Genomic DNA, 13,981 nt, shown 5'->3' with positions numbered 1-13,981 from the left:
CGAGGAAGTAGAGTAGCAGCACAACAGCCAGTCTGCTTGTTGTGTTTTAATACACTGAGTGTCTTTCCATGACATAGACTGACCAGGTGAATCCAGGTGAAAGCTATGATCCCTTATTGATGTCACTTGTTAAATCCATTTCAATCAGTGTAGATGAAGGGGAGGAGACAGGTTAAAGAAGGATTTTTAAGTCTTGAGTCAATTGAGACATGGATTGTGTTTGTGGACAAAATATTTAAGTGCCTTTGAATGGAGTATGGTAGTAGCTGCCAGGTGCACAGGTTTGAGTTTGTAAAGAACTGCAACGCTGCTGGGTTTTTCATGCTCAACGGTTTCCCGTGTGTATCAAGAATGGTCCACCACCCAAAGGACATCCAGCCAACTTGACAACTGTGGGAAGCATTGGAGTCAACATGGGCCAGCATCCCTGGTGAAATGCTTTCAACACCTTGTAGAGTCCATGCCCTGACGAATTGAGGCTGTTCTGAGGGCAAAAGAAGGTGCAACTCAATATTAGGAAGGTGTTCCTAATGTTTTATACACTCTGTGTATATTGTATACAGTGCACGAAGCATCTGTTTCTCTGAGGGCTTTATTCAGAGCTACAGTCAAGTATCTGTTTCTCTGAGGGGTTTATTCAGAGCTACAGTCAAGTATCTGTTTCTCTGAGGGGTTTATTCAGACCTACAGTCAAGTATCTGTTTCTCTCAGGGGTTTATTCAGACCTACAGTCATTTAATTGTCGCGAGCCATTCATCCTATTACGTTTCACTATGGCAGCTGAAGCTTTCTGTTGAGATCTGGATAGCTTCCCTGAACTGTAAAGGACAATGTCCCGCCTGTCTGCCTTTCTGCCTGGTGTTTAGGCCATTCACCACAGTAATTATATTGTCCGTGGCATAATGCAAGGCATTGTGGAGATATTCATGAGTTATCTTCAGAAATGCAGAGTGAGAGAGAGCGAGAGAGAAAGAAAAACAGAAACACTGACAAATGTCTCCTTCCAAAAAGCCTTGAGTGGTAAACACAGATAAACAGTCTTGCTGCCTCAGGTCACCACACAGTCAAAACGCAACACTTCCAGAAGAACCTTGTCGTTCATGGAGAGGCTTGAATATAGCCCCACACACACACGTGTACTCTACCCACACACAGACCTTTTCCAGCGAGCCCTTCATTCTCTAGTACGGCCTTTGTGTGTTTCTCAGCAGGCAGGCAGATAGCTATACGGACAGACAGGCAGACGGACAGGCAGACGGACAGACAGGCAGACAGACAGACAGGCAGGCAGGCAGGCAGGCAGGCAGGCAGGCAGGCAGGCAGGCAGGCAGACAGACAGACAGACAGACAGACAGACAGACAGACAGACAGACAGACAGACAGACAGACAGACAGACAGGCAGGCAGGCAGGCAGGCAGGCAGGCAGGCAGACAGACAGACAGACAGACAGACAGACAGACAGACAGACAGACCGATAGACAGGCAGGCAGGCAGAAGGGTTGTTGTCAGGTACTCTCATTAGCATGGTTATAACCCCTCCCATTTCCAGCTAAAAGACACTCTTAAGGGCCTCCCGAGTGGCTCAGCGGTGTAAGGCACTGCATCGTAGAGCTAGCGGCGTCACTACAGACCCGGATTTGATCCCAGGCTGTGTCTCAGCTGGCTGTGACCGGGAGACCGATGAGGCGGCGCACAATTGGCCCAGCGTCGTCCGGGTTAGGGGAGGGTTTGTCCTTGTCCCATCGCTGTCTAGCAACTCCTGTAGCGGGCCGGGCGGAGTGCACGCTGACACGGTCGCCAGGTGTACGGTGTTTCCTCCGACACATTGGTGCGGTGGCTTCCGGGTTAAGCAGGCATTGTGTCAAGAAGCAGTGCGGCTTGGCGGGTCGTGTTTTGGAGGACGCATCGCTCTCGACCTTCGCCTCTCCCGAGTCCGGGAGTTGCAGCGATGGGACAAGACTGTAACTACCAATTTGATATCACAAAATTGGGGAGAAAAAGGGGTCAAAAGTAAAAATACAAAACCAAAAAACACTGTTATTAAAGAAGAGTCTTCCTATAGGGAGAGGAGCGCTGTTGAAGACTGTTTTGTATTATTATTCATCATCAGGATATTATTCATCAGAATGGTTCTCCACTGTACATTGAATATGGACGCCACTCTCACTGGCCCTCTGTCCGTCTGTATGCCTTTCTCTGTCTCCTCTCGCTCACTCTCCCCCCTCTCTCTCTAATTCACTCTCCCCCCTCTCTCTCTCTATTTCACTCTCTCTCTCTCTCTCTCTCTCTACTCCTTTCATCATTTCCTCTGAAGCAGCACTAATATAGCCATCCTGCCGTAGCCAGTTTGTTGAGCAATCAGACGATATCTGCCCAACATTGAGTTCATTTTTCTCAGGCAAATCTATTCTGAATATATTTAAACCTAGTTCTTTTCTGAGGATGTTTATACCATCCTTCACATTTTTTTAATGTAAAACTGGGAGTTTTTTTTGGACTGCATGGTTTATTGTTGTCAGGTGATTTTTGTCAAGGTGAAATCTGCTTGCTCATTGTATTCCAGATGACACATAATGATGTATCATATTATCACTGTCATTCTCCCTTGGTAGGTGTACCTATCTATTCAAAGCCGGATGGTTCCACTGAAGACTCAGGTGTTTATTGTGGAGAGAGCGTAGCTCTCAGATGGCAGCACAGGGTTCAACTACCTGCCGTGATCCGGGGTGACAGGTCAGACAGAGAAGAGCGCTCTTGAGAAACTGTCTGAAAAGGTTATTCTGTATTTAAAGACGAAGCAGATTATTCATACACTCTTAATATTTTAACAAGGCATGGCAAACTAGACAGGAGAAGGCAAAGGTTTTGTGTCAGCGGAAAGAGATGATATCTTTCTGTAGTAATTGGGATGGAGGAGAAGTATGATTTATAACTCAGTGATATAACTGTATCATACATAATGTCTGGAGGGGCATCCTCCATGTGCAAAAAGAACCCAGTTCGCATTTACATTTTCTGTCATTATTAGTCTATTTTCTAGCATAATTTTGCTACCAATGGCAGCATCTTGAGGTTTATATACAGTGGGGAGAACAAGTATTTGATACACTGCCGATTTTGCAGGTTTTCCTACTTACAAAGCATGTAGAGGTCTGTAATTTGTATCATAGGTACACTTCAACTGTGAGAGACGGAATCTAAAACAAAAATCCAGAAAATCACATTGTATGATTTTTAAGTAATTAATTTGCATTTTATTGCATGACATAAGTATTTGATACATCAGAAAATCAGAACTTAATATTTGGTACAGAAACCTTTGTTTGCAATTACAGAGATCATACGTTTCCTGTAGTTCTTGACCAGGTTTGCACACACTGCAGCAGGGATTTTGGCACACTCCTCCATACAGACCTTCTCCAGATCCTTCAGGTTTCGGGGCTGTCGCTGGGCAATACGGACTTTCAGCTCCCTCCAAAGATTTTCTATTGGGTTCAGGTCTGGAGACTGGCTAGGCCACTCCAGGACCTTGAGATGCTTCTTATGGAGCCACTCCTTAGTTGCCCTGGCTGTGTGTTTCGGGTCGTTGTCATGCTGGAAGACCCAGCCACGACCCATCCTCAATGCTCTTACTGAGGGAAGGAGGTTGTTGGCCAAGATCTCGCGATACATGGCCCCATCCGTCCTCCCCTCAATACGGTGCAGCCGTCCTGTCCCCTTTGCAGAAAAGCATCCGCAAAGAATGATGTTTCCACCTCCATGCTTCACGGTTGGGATGGTGTTCTTGGGGTTGTACTCATCCTTCTTCTTCCTCCAAACACGGCGAGTGGAGTTTAGACCAAAAAGCTCTATTTCTGTCTCATCAGACCACATGACCTTCTCCCATTCCTCCTCTGGATCATCCAGATGGTCATTGGCAAACTTCAGATGGGCCTGGACATGCGCTGGCTTGAGCAGGGGGACCTTGCGTGCGCTGCAGGATTTTAATCCATGACAACGTGTTGTGTTACTATTGGTTTTCTTTGAGACTGTGGTCCCAGCTCTCTTCAGGTCATTGACCAGGTCCTGCCGTGTAGTTCTGGGCTGATCCCTCACCTTCCTCATGATCATTGATGCCCCACGAGGTGAGATCTTGCATGGAGCCCCAGACCGAGGGTGATTGACCGTCATCTTGAACTTCTTCCATTTTCTAATAATTGCGGCAACAGTTGTTGCCTTCTCACCAAGCTGCTTGCCTATTGTCCTGTAGCCCATCCCAGCCTTGTGCAGGTCTACAATTTTATCCCTGATGTCCTTACACAGCTCTCTGGTCTTGGCCATTGTGGAGAGGTTGGAGTCTGTTTGATTGAGTGTGTGGACAGGTGTCTTTTATACAGGTAACGAGTTCAAACAGGTGCTGTTAATACAGGTAATGAGTGGAGAACAGGAGGGCTTCTTAAAGTAAAACTAACAGGTCTGTGAGAGCCGCAATTCTTACTGGTTGGTAGGTGATCAAATACTTATGTCATGCAATAAAATGCAAATGAATTACTTAAAAATCATACAATGTGATTTTCTGGATTTTTGTTTTAGATTCCGTCTCTCACAGTTGAAGTGTACCTATGATAAAAAATTACAGACCTCTACGTGCTTTGTAAGTAGGAAAACCTGCAAAATCGGCAGTGTATCAAATACTTGTTCTCCCCACTGTATGATCTAATATCCTGTATAGCTCATACTGGAGGAAGTAGCCCATCAGTCAGAGAGAGCTACTCTCTGTGATGTATCATAAAGGGCCTTCTCTCAAGGCCTGAAACTGGTTCATGTACTTCATCAATGGAAGAGAAGTGCAACTTCACTTTAAGTAGAGTGAGTTGTATTGAGGCCTTGTAAAACACCAGCTTGTACTTTAAAACTCTGTGTGGAGGAGCCATTGGTTCTTGGTATTTATGTCCTCTGGGACCAGCTAAAGCCTCTTGTCTGTGTTCCAAATGGCACCCTATTCCCATAGGGCTCTGGTCAAAAGTAGTGCACTATATGATGCTATTTGGGACACAGCCCTTGTTTGATCCTCTTCATCTTGTGTGTGTTGTGTTTTACTCAGGTCTGGTCATCCTTCATGCTGTGTGTGTTGTGTTTTACTCAGGTCTGGTCATCCTTCATGCTGTGTGTGTTGTGTTTTATTCAGGTCTGGTCATCCTTCATGCTGTGTGTGTTGTGTTTTACTCAGGTCTGGTCATCCTTCATGCTGTGTGACGTTGTGTTTTACTCAGGTCTGGTCATCCTTCATGCTGTGTGTGTGTGTGTTTTACTTCAGGTCTGGTCATCCTTCATGCTGTGTGCTGTGTTTTATTCAGGTCTGGTCATCCTTCATGCTGTGTGTGTGTTGTGTTTTATTCAGGTCTGGTCATCCTTCATGCTGTGTGTGTTGTGTTTTACTCAGGTCTGGTGGAGGTGGTCTGCAGTGTTTTCAGTGAGGCAGCCGTCCTGTACGTGGAGAGAGAGGAGAGGCCTGGGAGAAAGAGTAGCCATGATCTCCTGTTGTCTCTACTTGACACTCTGCACAATGTACTGACCAGCACATCCAGAGTGGTGCGCATTGCACTCCAGGTATGCTAAACGTACAGTATCTAGGGCTGCACAATTACTCCACTTCACATCGGAATCATGTGCAATATCCATATCGCAAGAGATCCATATTGCATGCAATACCTTGAAGCGCCACTCAACCGCGTGTAACATCTGTTTTCATCATTTACTCTGTTTGTCGTCTCTCTCCCTTTCTCTTGGGGCTGCTTCCCACACATACCAAGCCCCGCCCCCTGTCACTCAAGCAGCACAGCTCCTCCTCCTTCCTGTTAGTCGTTCTATGTTTGCACAGCTCCTCCTCCTTCCTGTTAGTCGTTCTGTTTGCACAGCTCCTCCTCCTTCCTGTTAGAGTCGTTCTATGTTTGCACAGCTCCTCCTCCTTCCTGTTAGAGTCGTTCTATGTTTGCACAGCTCCTCCTCCTTCCTGTTAGAGTCGTTCTATGTTTGCACAGCTCCTCCTCCTTCCTGTTAGAGTCGTTCTATGTTTGCACAGCTCCTCCTCCTTCTTGTTAGAGTCGTTCTATGTTTGCATGCTGCTCTGTTAGGTCATTGCAGTCAACAGATTGTTTCTAACAAGAACGATGCTGCTTTTCACTTTACGTCTTAATATAAATAATTCTATTTCTATGATTCCAACAGTTCACTCAAGGGTTTTGGTGTATATCGCATGTCAAATCGCAATATTTGGTAAGAAAATCACAATTTGATTTTTGGCCCATATCATGCAACCCTACCTGTATCCATAATCTCTTTTAGAACAGGCTGGTGAAGGGAGGTTAAGTGTGTGTGTGTGTGTGTGTGTGTGTGTGTGTGTGTGTGTGTGTGTGTGTGTGTGTGTGTGTGTGTGTGTGTGTGTGTGTGTGTGTGTGTGTGTGTGTGTGTGTGTGTGTGTGTGTGTGTGTGTGTGTGTGTGTGTGTGTGTGTGTGTGTGTGTGTGTATTTATTAGGGATCCACATTAGTCAACACTTCTTACAAAAACAAGTACCGTAATTTCCGGACTACGAAGCGCACCTGAATATAAGCCGCACCAACTGAATTTTAAAAATATATATTATTTTGAACATAAATAAGCCGCACAGGTCTATAAGCTGCAGGTGCCTACCGGTACATTGAAACAAATGAACTTTACACAGGCTTTAACGAAACACGGCTTGTAACAAAAATAAATAGGCTTTAACGAAACATGGCTTGTAACAAAAATAAATAGGCTTTAACGAAACACGACTTGTAACAAAACAAAAAAAATTTGCAGTAAGCTTTAGTTGTCTTTTTGCACTGAGTCAATTCCTCACGCTACTGTTTCCAACGTCTTATCATCGACTCATTAAGACCTGTAACAGAAGTTGTCATGGAGAGAAGACCAAGGCGCAGCAGGTATGTGAATACTCATATTTAATTTCCAAAAAAAGGAGTAAAGCATCCACTTAACAAAACAGTAAAGGTGACAACAGCAACAGTTCTGCAGGCTATTAAACGCAGTGCAAAAACAACCACCCACAACCCCAAAGAAAAACACACACACCTATATAGGACTTCCAATCAAAGGCAACTCAACACACCTGCCTTCAATTGGAAGTCCCAATCAACAACACAATCATTCACATACAAAAACTGCCACGTCCTGACCCCAAAACTAATACAATAGCTCCATCTGCTGGTCAGGACATGACAGTATCCCCCCCTCAAGGTGCAGACCCCGGAATGCACCTACCAACAGAAAACACCAATAAAAAACCCATAAACACTAACCCCTAAACAATAAGGGAGGGAAGGGAGGGTGGCTGCCGTCACCGACGGCACTGTGCTACACCCTCCCTCCCCAACCCACCTATCCTGGAGGTGGCTCAGGTGCAGGACGTGGACCTCGCTCCACCTTCGGCGTCGCCCACTTTGGTGGCGCCGATAGCTGCACCGGGCAGATGGGCCACTCGAGCTGACCCTGGCAGACGGACCACTCGGGCTGGGCCGGAGGACAGGCGGGCCACTCGGGCTGGGCCGGAGGACCGGAGGGCCACTCGGGCTGGGCCGGAGGACCGGAGGGCCACTTGGGCTGGGCCGGAGGGCCACTCGGGCTGGGCCGGAGGACCAGAGGGCCACTCGGGCTGGGCCGGAGGGCCACTCGGGCTGGGCCGGAGGGCCACTCGGGCTGGGCCGGAGGACCAGAGGGCCACTCGGGCTGGGCCGGAGGGCAGGAGGGCCACTCGGGCTGGGCAGGAGGGCCACTCGGGCTGGGCCGGAGGGCAGGAGGGCCACTCGGGCTGGGCAGGAGGGCCACTCGGGCTGGGCCGGAGGGCAGGAGGGCCACTCGGGCTGGGCCGGAGGACCGGAGGGCCACTCGGGCTGGGCCGGAGGACCGGAGGGCCACTCGGGCTGGGCCGGAGGGCAGGAGGGCCACTCGGGCTGGGCCGGAGGGCCACTCGGGCTGGGCAGGAGGGCCACTCGGGCTGGGCCGGAGGGCAGGAGGGCCACTCGGGCTGGGCCGGAGGGCAGGAGGGCCACTCGGGCTGGGCCGGAGGGCAGGAGGGCCACTCGGGCTGGGCAGGAGGGCCACTCGGGCTGGGCCGGAGGACAGGCAAGGCACCCTGGCAGATCCGGGCAGGCGGGCACCTCTGGCAGATCCGGGCAGTCTGGCCGCTCTGGCGGCTCCGGGCAGTCTGGCCGCTCTGGCGGCTCCGGGCAGTCTGGCCGCTCTGGCGGCTCCGGGCGTCGGCCGCTCAGGCGGCCCGGGCAGTCTGGCCGCTCTGGCGGTCCGCGTCGGCCGCCGGCGGCCGCAGTCTGGCGGCTCCGGGCAGCCGGGCCCCTCTGCCGGCTCCTCACTAGCGGGCGGCTCTGGCGGCTCCTGACTGGCGGGCGGCTCTGGCGACTCCTGACTGGCGGGCGGCTCTGGCGACTCCTGACTGGCGGGCGGCTCTGGCGACTCCTGACTGGCGGGCGGCTCTGGCGACTCCTGACTGGCGGGCGGCTCTGGCGACTGTTGACTGGCGGGCGGCTCTGGTGACTGTTGACTGGCGGGCAGCTCTGTTGACTGGCGGGCAGCTCTGGTGACTGTTGACTGGCGGGCAGCTCTGGTGACTTACGACTGGCGGGCAGCTCTGGTGACTTACGACTGGCGGGCAGCTCTGGTGACTTACGACTGGCGGGCAGCTCTGGTGACTCTTGACTGGCGAGGCTGGGCTGACGCACTAGACTCCTGATGCGTGGGGCTGGTACTGGACGTGCCAGCCTGGAGACACGCACCTCCATGCTAGTGCGTCTAGCGGGAAACACCGGACCGAAAGGGCGCACTGGTGGTCTTGAGTGCAGGGTTGGCATCACCCCTTCCGGCTCGATGCTCACCTTGCCCTGGCACCTGCGGGGCGCTGGTACTGGGCGGACTGGGCTGTGCGTCCGTATAGGCGAGATGGTGCGTACCTCAGCGTAACATGGCGCCCTCCACCTCATACGCACCTCCCTGTAGTCACGGGTAGCTGGCTTACGGCTCTTCCCTGGCCTGGCCAAACTACCCGTGTGCCCCCCCCAAAAAAAAAATCTTGGGGCTGCCTCTCCGGTTCCCTTAGCTCCCTTAACTTGTCCTCCCAGAATTGTCTTTCGTCCTGCCAGGTCCATTCCTCCATTTTTTTCTCCCGTGGCTTCCTCCTCTTCTGCTGCTTGGTCCTTTGGTGGGTGGTTCTGTAACAGAAGTTGTCATGGAGAGAAGACCAAGGCGCAGCAGGTATGTGAATACTCATATTTCATTTCCAAAAAAAGGAGTAAAGCATCCACTTAACAAAACAATAAAGGTGACAACAGCAACAGTTCTGCAGGCTATTAAACGCAGTGCAAAAACAACCACCCACAACCCCAAAGAAAAACACACACACCTATATAGGACTTCCAATCAAAGGCAACTCAACACACCTGCCTTCAATTGGAAGTCCCAATCAACAACACAATCATTCACATACAAAAACTGCCACGTCCTGACCCCAAAACTAATACAATAGCTCCATCTGCTGGTCAGGACGTGACAAGACCAAGCTCCCGTGCAGCAGCTCTATTTCCTTTTCCAACAGCCAGATCAATCGCCTTCAACTTGAAAGCTGCATCATATGCATTTCTCCGTGTCTTTGCCATGATGAGGGTGACAAAATGACTACCGTAATCAGAATGATGGGAAGTTTGAGAGCGCTAGATTTAATCTAAGCGGTAAACAAAAAAGTTGTTTGACCTTAACCCGTTCGGCAATTTCATTGGTCTAATGAAAGCTTCATGCCGCCAAAAAACTGAGCACGTCACAGAATGTGTTTTTTGGAGAGAAAAAAATTTGAAAGCGGGAAAAATCCATATATTAGCCGTGTCATTGTTTAAGCCGCGGGGTTCTAAGCGTGGGAAAAAAGTTGCGGCTTCTAGTCCGGAAATTACGGTAGTGATGAAGTCAATCTCTCCTCCACTTTGAGCCATGAGAGATTGACATGCATATCATAAATGTTAGCTTCCTATGTACTTTTAAGGGCCAGCCGTGCTCCCCTGTTCTGAGCCAATTGTAATTTTCCTAAGTCCCTCTTTGTGGCACCTGACCACACGACTGAACAGTAGTCCAGGTGAGACAAAACTAGGACTTGTAGGACCTGCCTTGTTGATAGTGCTGTTAAGAAGGCAGAGCAGCACTTTATTATGGACAGACTTCTCCCCATCTTAGCTACTGTTGTATCAATATGTTTTGACCATGACCGTTTACAATCCAGGGTTACTCCAAGCAGTTTAGTCACCTCAACTTGCTCAATTTCCACATTATTAATTACAAGATTTAGTTGAGGTTTAGTGAATGATTTGTCCCAAAAACAATGCTTTTAGTTTTTGAAATATTTAGGATTAACGTATTACTTGCCACCCATTCTGAAACTAACTGCAGCTCTTTGTTAAGTGTTGCAATCATTTCAGTCGCTGTAGTAGCTGACGTGTATAATGTTGAGTCATCCGCATACATAGACATGCCAGTGGCATGTCATTAGTAAAGAATGAAAAGGTAAGGGGCCTAGACAGCTGCCCTGAGGAATTCCTGATTCTACGTGTCTATGCATGTGTGCGTGCGTGCGTTGGCAGAGGGCTTGAGTGTGTGTGTGTGTAGGGCACTCAATGTCCACCTATCACATCTAGGTGACTCACAGTGAGGAAGTAGCTATATTTTGTGGCGTACAGAAGGGCAGCCACCGGGGGGAGACTCGTCAAGGCCTGGTGACAGACGGAGTATACATCACGAGGCGATGGCCCCATCTGCTGGACGTGCCAGGTCTCGACGGGCTCTCCGGCCAGGACTAATTGGGACTGATTGGGGATTTGTGAGTAATCAAGGGCTGATTGCTCACCAGCTGTACAAGTCGCATAAAGCTGCCAGAAGGGCAGCACACAAGGGAGAGACTGGGGGAGGAAAGGACTCCCGTATAGTTGGGGACGGTACCAGAGGTAACAGGAGGGAGTTCAGTTTTTGACCCCCACAGGATACAGCAAGACCCGGAGCCCAGAAGACGGTATCCTGGAGAGGGTCTCTTGGGGGAGACCTATTCTTTTGGACTTTTATTTTAATAAACACCTTTGAAACTGAGCTAATCCTACTCTGTACGTGTCTGATCTGTGTAAATATTTTTGACCCAACCCCCTGGTCTGCCACAATTGGTGGAGAATGCAGGCATTCTGATAACGTGGTCAGATCAGGGTTGACGTTTACACAGCATCAGCATGGACGAGTTGATAGCTCAGTTCATCCGGGCCCAACAAGCCCAACAGGCGGTTCAGGAACGAACGCTGGAGGAACAGTGGCTACAAAACGTCCGCCTCGTTGAGGAAATCAGGAAGCTACAAGGAGGAGCGTCTACTGAATCACATCCAAACAAGTTTTTAATCAAGCTAACAGAAGATGACGACATCAAAACCTACCTCTGTACATTTGAATGGACAGCACTACGGGAAGGATGACCAAGGCAGAAGTGGGCCAGTCTGCTGGCCCCGTTCCTCTCTGGGAATGCCCAAAAGGCCTATTGGGACCTGAACGATGAACAGGCGGCTAACTACGACGGACTCAAACGGGAGATACTCAGCCGCTACGGGTACAGCCTGGCCCATCGGGCTCAACTATTCCACGACTGGAGGTTCGTAGCCGACGCATCCCCCGAGCCCAGATGAGCGACCTACTGCGAGTCACCAGGAGGTGGCTCCTAACCGATGTATCCACCCTCTCCATCCTAGACAAAGTGGTCCTGGATTGCTTCCTACGCGCACTACCCCACTACATGAAGAGGGCAGCGAGTCTATGGGCGCCCCAGACCTTGGAGGTCCTCCTGGAAGCAGTGGAGATGCATCAGAACACTCGGGCCCTGCTGAGTGGAAGCCGGGCTGAGTCGGCGACCTGTTTGAGGAGTCGGAAGGACAGCCCCACTGCTGTGTACCCCGAACCGACAGTCGGCAGAGCCAAGAGATCGCAAACCCGTGGAAAGACGGCTGGGGTAGGGCCGACCCGCCACCGACGACCCCAGGTAGATGGAGACCAAAGAAGGTGTTTTGAGTGTGGCACCCGGGGGCACACTGCCTGGAATTGCCCGGCTCAAGAGGAGTCAATGCCATCAGCAAGCCCCGGAGGCGAGGTGGGTCACGCAGTGAACTGCGTCACCTCCTGTTGGGCACACCACGAATCAACTGCACCCATGGTCCCGGTGAAGGTTGACGGACACGACACGGAAGCTCTGGTTACCCTCATAACCACGAGCCTGCTGAACCAGGATACCGAACGTGGTAGGGATATGTCCATTTCCTGTGTTCACGGGGACACAAAGCTGTATCCAACCGTATGAGCCAACATCGTGACGCCACAAGGGAACTGCCAGATGATGGTGGGTGCAATAACAGAGTTGCCGATACCTCTCCTACTGGGACAAGATTGTCCGCTGTTCGCGGCCCTGTGGGGGCACGAGCTGAGGAAGAAGGTACGAGCCGGCCGAAGATGAGAGCGAGGACGATCCATCGCCTGTGCGGCCCGGAAGCAAACGGTTGATCAACCTGTATCTACGGTCCGGAGTCGGAGCGGGTGCCGGAACCTGACCCGGTTCCACTGGCCCGGGATGAGGAGGGCCGTGGAAGATTACTGTCGCAGCTGCCCGGAGTGTCAAATGACTGCCCCAAAGGCACACTTCCGAAACCCACTGGTCCTCCTACCGATCATTGGGGTGCCCTTTGAACGCATCGCCATGGACATAGTGGGACCCCTGGTAAAAACAGCACGAGGACACCGGTACATCCTGGTAATAGTGGACTATGCCACCCGGTATCCTGAGGCCATTCCCCTACGGGCGGTATCCAAGGGAATCGCCCGGGAGCTGTTCCACCTCTTTAGCCAGGTGGGCATCCCGAACGAGATCCTGACAGACCAAGGTACTGAGTTTATGTACCGCCTAATGAAAGATTTGTGTGCTCTCCTGCAGATCAAGCAGATCCGGACCTCCGTCTTCCACCCGCAGACGGATGGGCTCGTCGAGCGGTTCAATAAAATGCTCAAACAAATGCTGCGGAAGGTCATCAAGCAGGATGGGAAGAACTGGGACCAGCTACTACCCCACCTAATGTTCTCAATCCGAGAAGTACCCCAGTCCTCCACTGGGTTTTCCCCTTTCAAATTCCTCTACGGGAGGAGGCCACGAGGCCTACTGGACCTCACCAAGGAGGTGTGGGAAGCCCAACCAACCCCCTTACGCAGAGTGGTAGAGCACGTGGCGACGATGAGGGAGCGGATGACAGCTATATGGCCAGTCGTGAGGGAACATATGGAGAAGGCCCAATGCGCCCAAGCCCAGGTCTACAATCGGAGAGCCCAGCCCCGAGAATTCCAGGTGGGAGACAGGGTATTGGTCTTAATCCCCACGGCCGAAATTAAGTTCCTGGCAACATGGCACGAGGTGATCAAGAAGCTGGGACCTGTCAATTACCGCGTACGGCAGCCGGGGAGACGGAAACCCCAACAGATTTACCACGTGAACCTGTTGAAGAAGTGGCACGAGAGGACAGCCTTGCCGTGTTATGGTCGAGACCCAGGACGCCAACGGTACCAGTGGTGGACCCGAGCAATGAGGACCTCGACCCAGCCCAGAAGCAAGAGCTCAGGGAGCTCGTCGATCGGAACACGGCGGTGTTCTCCGAGAGGCCAGGCCGCACGACCCTCATTGAACACCACATCCGTACCCGGCCCTGGGAAACGGTACGAAAGAGGCCATATCGGATTCTGGAGGCCCTAAGGAAGGCCGTGAAACAGGAAGTGGAGGCTATGCTGAGGATGGGGGTTGTTGAAGAGTCTCACAGTGCATGGTGGAGCCCCATCGCGTTGGTGCCCAAACCGGACGGTAGCCTACGCTTCTGTAATGATTTCCGGGGTGTGAACGACATAAGCT

The 13,981-nt window shown here is 51.0% G+C and overlaps 1 protein-coding gene across 1 annotated transcript in view; it reads left to right on the top strand.

The window, feature by feature from the left end:
* LOC106595924 (serine/threonine-protein kinase ULK4) overlaps positions 1 to 13,981 on the top strand; it is a 323,274-nt gene that overhangs the window by 249,063 nt on the left and 60,230 nt on the right. Inside the window, exon 33 of the mRNA XM_082959959.1 lies at positions 5,424 to 5,590. Coding sequence (XP_082816085.1) covers positions 5,424 to 5,590 — 167 coding nt within the window. The remainder of the gene's footprint in view (positions 1 to 5,423; positions 5,591 to 13,981) is intronic.

Source organism: Salmo salar, chromosome 02 (assembly GCF_965601325.2).
Source record: "Salmo salar chromosome 02, fSalSal1, whole genome shotgun sequence".
Lineage (NCBI taxonomy): Eukaryota > Metazoa > Chordata > Actinopteri > Salmoniformes > Salmonidae > Salmo > Salmo salar.
This window is presented reverse-complemented; position numbering and strand designations above follow the sequence as displayed.